Source organism: Arachis ipaensis, chromosome B03 (genome assembly GCF_000816755.2).
Source record: "Arachis ipaensis cultivar K30076 chromosome B03, Araip1.1, whole genome shotgun sequence".
Lineage (NCBI taxonomy): Eukaryota > Viridiplantae > Streptophyta > Magnoliopsida > Fabales > Fabaceae > Arachis > Arachis ipaensis.
In genome coordinates, this window is record NC_029787.2 from 134,218,526 (window position 1) to 134,222,670 (window position 4,145).

The window sequence follows — 4,145 nt, forward strand, 5'->3', positions numbered from 1 at the left end:
TTGTTAGAACTCTTTAACTATTGTAACTAAGTGAATACTCAATTTGGTTCATAAACTTATACATGAGTCTCAATTTAATTCTTAAAATTTCAATTGTCTCTATTTAATTTTCAAACTTTACAAACATGATTCACATTAGTTCTAAGGACAATTTTCAATACACAAGGTTAATAAAGCACTAACATGGACCCCTAAATACCAAGCTGTAACTGGTGAAATGTCGTATTAGTTTTAGTGCTCAAATAGCCAAAAAAATAATAGCAAATCACTTGTTTTGAGAAAAAAATTTTCAATAAATACACTTATAATATTTTTGCATAACATTTGACTGTCCACGTCACCGTTCTGTTAACGTTTGTATGTCAAAAATTGTTCTAAGGGCTAACTTGAGTTACATTCAAAAAGTTTAAAAATTAAATAAAAATAATTGAAATTTTAAGAATTAAATTAAAACTAGGCGCAAATCCAAATACCAAATTAAGTGATAATATCTCGTAGTATTCAACTATTCATCTACTAGCTAATTCATAAGCAGAACGACAAGGACTACCTTCACTTTCGCAAACTTTTGAATTAAATCCCAAGAAAATTTACTAAAAAGCATAAATAATTACTCATTAGTATTACGGGAACCGAAAGCCAAATTAGCCCTGATTAAAATATCATAAGAATTTTCTAATAGCGAACAACGCAAACGATGCCCAATTTACTTCCACGATTTACCAACGATGTCTGTGTTCAGCTATAACAGATGGACTGAAACAAAATACAAGCAAAACCAACACTATCATTTAGAAGTATACATAGGAAGCTCAGAATGAATTCCCATTTTCAGTTGCTGTATCCTCAGCCATCATAATTTCCATATCCCTTATATCTCGCTTCAGAACACTGCCAAGTCTTCCTATGGCCTCCGTCTGCTGCTGCAAAACCTGCCCGCAGAAAAGTAGCCAAACTATTACATTAAATTCTTTGAATTTAATATTTTCGAACTTTCTTTTTATATTTGTGCATGGAGATCCAAATTTTAAAGCATAAATCTCAGTTTCATCACAACTTACCTCCTGCAGGTCAGCAAGACTTTGATCATGAATCTTGGCTGATCCTGGAAGATAAACAGAGCCACCAAATCCCATCGAGTTTGCCTGAACACGAGATACTGTTAGAAGGTTTTGTACCCTTCTAGACAGATCAGCTCCAGATCCTCTCAGCTGAAAAGATATTAGCTCAACTTCAGCCATGAATTAATCATTCCAAGACACTCTTATATGTAACATTTACTCACGTTCCATTCAAAAGTATTTCTATGGCTGCAAAACAGTAAATCAAAGGACACAGACCTGCCGGGTAATTGTGGCTAATTTCTCAGCGAGTTCAGCTTCTCCTTTTGTCAGGGGGATGCGACAGCCTTTCCCCTCCAACGCCTCCACTATTCTCATGACCTTATATTAGATACATGAGCAAATAAATTAATGAAATATCAAACAATATATATATATACATATATCCACACACACAATGCAAGGTGATAAAATTCATCAATATGATTATCAGCAACAAATTAACCAAGTCCTACTGAGGGCATACAATTGGAGAGGTGAGGAAGAGTAGGGGTAAACAAAATAAACCCATTTTACAATCTACAGAACAATTCCTTTTCACAAAAAGGAGCCCTTACTCTTAAAAGGCGCCGCTGGAGAATTTGTTCCTTCTGTTTCATTCTTTGAATCCGAGGAAGAGTCTCAGCTTGAAAATGTCTTTGGAGCTGCAAAATGCATTAGATAATTCAGAATAGTCAAAACGTGATTAATATAAAAATCAGTATTACTACAGTACCACTTTAACATTGAACATGGAAAAGCAGAGAAAGAGAAAGAGCAATACCATTTTAACATTGCTTTGGGTTATACGTAATCTCTCTGCATCTGAAACAATGACTTCATCTTGGATCTGCACAACAATGTGAATCAGATATGTATGAACTTCTCATGCATAAAAGGTTCTAATGCTAGCACCAATGTTCATGTGTTAACAAATGTTATGATTCGTTTTGTTAAGAACAAAACCCAACATATAATAGACAATCAACCATATTCCGAAAAAGGTTCAGATATTCAAAGTATGAATGTTATTCTAACAGTTCAACCCTCAAGATAAAAAAATTACAGTAACTTACATTCACTAGAAGCTTAAAATTAAAAGGGATTACCTTAAGGCGTTGTGAAAGATCCTTAAAACCCTGAACAAGTTGGGGCCACAGGCGTTCTCTATCAGCACTTTCCATTCCCTCAAGCTTCCCCATAGCCTCAGCCCACATGATCTGGCAGTATAAACTATTCTCCATAATTAGCCAAGCGGTGGCACAAAGATAACAGCTTGATACATTCCATTACAGACCAAAAACTAACTATTAGAGTCAGTCTGGTATCCCATTAAATTTCAGGGTGTTCATTCCTATCTTCGCCATAATGTTGAAGAGGAAACCAAACTGAGCTCAAGAGTACTTAGAGGAACTGAGGAAATAGCACAAATTTCAAGAAGGGACTTACGTCTGAAACACCAGCAGGCTTAACCCTAAACTGTGGATCCGTTACACTGAACAACAAATGCTGCAGAACAAACACAATGGACCAAAATTAAGATGAACCAGCCCAGCTCTTGGAATTTGAAATGAATAATACAAGATCAAATCCCACAACTGAAAGGGGGGAAATTGCGATTTTCTCAATTTCTTAACTTAGGGGTAAAAAAATTGAGAAATAGTGAGGGAAATACCTTAAAAGCATACTTAAGATTTGTAGGTTCATCCTTGTAAGAATCAACGATTGTCTAAGCGAACAATACAATAAAAACACTCAGGATGAATCAAATGAAACGCACAAATTAACTTGTTTTTTTTTCCCATAAAAAGAAAAAAGAGGGGCTAAGTTATGTTACTTGAATATCCCGATCGGCGAGAGAGAAAGGAACAGGAGCCACATTGGCCATCTGGGTAGTCAACTGAGCATTCGGAAATGGTGTAGGCTGTGCCGGTGTTTGTGGCTGCGGTGCTCCAAAATTGGACTGAAAACCGAACCCAGTGGAAGCCGGTTGCTGAAACAGCGAAGGTGTCTGCTGCTGTGGTTGAGAGGAAAAAGGGGTTGAGAATAGCGAAGAGCCGAATCCGGTAGCGAATGAAGGCGTGGAAGGAGTTCCAAACGCAGGGGTTGAAGACGGAGTACCGAAGACTGGGGCAGAAGAAGGGGTACCGAATGCTGGGGTAGAAGAAGGAGTTCCGAACGCTGGGGTTGAGGAAGGTGCACCGAATGCAGGTGTTGAATTTGGGGTGCCGAATGCAGAAGAAGAAGCCCCGAACATTTTGGTTGCTGTTTAAGAATAGTATAATCAAAGAGATCGATGGGTAACGAAGTTGTTGTTGTTGCTATGCCGGTGTCTGAATTCGGAGGGAAACTATGTCCTTTCCCAGTTGGAGTTGAATTCGCACTCCAAGTGTTCGACGAAAAGAGTGAAAGAGTAAAGAGAGTGGTGATGGTCTGCACTTTGTTTGAACGGACTCCAACGGCGCCAACAAATTAGTGCGAGCTTTCTTTCCTCTCTCCTCACACCGTCACGCGCAGTCGCGCATACCCAAATAAAAAACTATAAAAAAAAATAAAAAAGTATGAGATTAGTGACTACTCACTAGGTAAGTACTAAGTAGGTAGTATCCATGGTTAACGTAGATTTATTGTTTTATTCACATAGTAAACAATAATTTGCCAACATGAAAATAATTGAGAAAGGGTTTTAGTCACCAAAAAATAATTGAGAAAGGGTCTATCTATTCTCTGTGGTTCTGTATCCGTGTTAAAAATATCATAAATTTTTTTGACATTTTAATATTATATATTATTAATTCAATTATTAATTAAAAAATATATTTATATTGTCTATTATAAATAAAACAATTTGTAATATATAAATATGTATTTATTAGTTATTGATTAAATTATCAATTAAAAATTAGACATGTACTTAAAAAATAAATTAATTATACATGATAATCATATTAAAGATGAGTGTTAATTGGTTATCTTTAACTAGAGTTACTTGAACCAATTGAAAATAAGATTTCTCTATAAATTTTTTATATTATTATAAATCAC

General features: G+C 35.7%; 1 protein-coding gene across 1 annotated transcript; it reads right to left on the reverse strand.

Moving 5' to 3' along the window:
- LOC107632001 (nuclear pore complex protein NUP54) lies at positions 567-3,533 on the reverse strand. Its single transcript, XM_016335615.2, has 9 exons — positions 2,938-3,533; positions 2,776-2,829; positions 2,550-2,609; positions 2,210-2,320; positions 1,885-1,950; positions 1,679-1,765; positions 1,341-1,442; positions 1,062-1,211; positions 567-932 (listed from the first exon to the last, which is right to left on the reverse strand). Exons 1-9 carry the CDS (start codon positions 3,355-3,357, stop codon positions 813-815), a joined length of 1,170 nt encoding a protein of 389 aa, XP_016191101.1. The 5' UTR covers positions 3,358-3,533; the 3' UTR covers positions 567-812.

What these genes read in the sequence shown, in the direction of transcription:
- LOC107632001 (XM_016335615.2), bottom strand. Translation starts at nt 3,357, where the DNA reads ATGTTCGGGGCTTCTTCTTCTGCATTCGGCACCCCAAATTCAACACCT. An exon ending in TCGCCGATCGGGATATTCAA is followed by an intron (nt 2,830 to 2,937) that starts GTAACATAACTT and finishes TTGTTCGCTTAG; the next exon opens with ACAATCGTTGATTCTTACAA. An exon ending in ATCTTAAGTATGCTTTTAAG is followed by an intron (nt 2,610 to 2,775) that starts GTATTTCCCTCA and finishes TTTGTTCTGCAG; the next exon opens with CATTTGTTGTTCAGTGTAAC.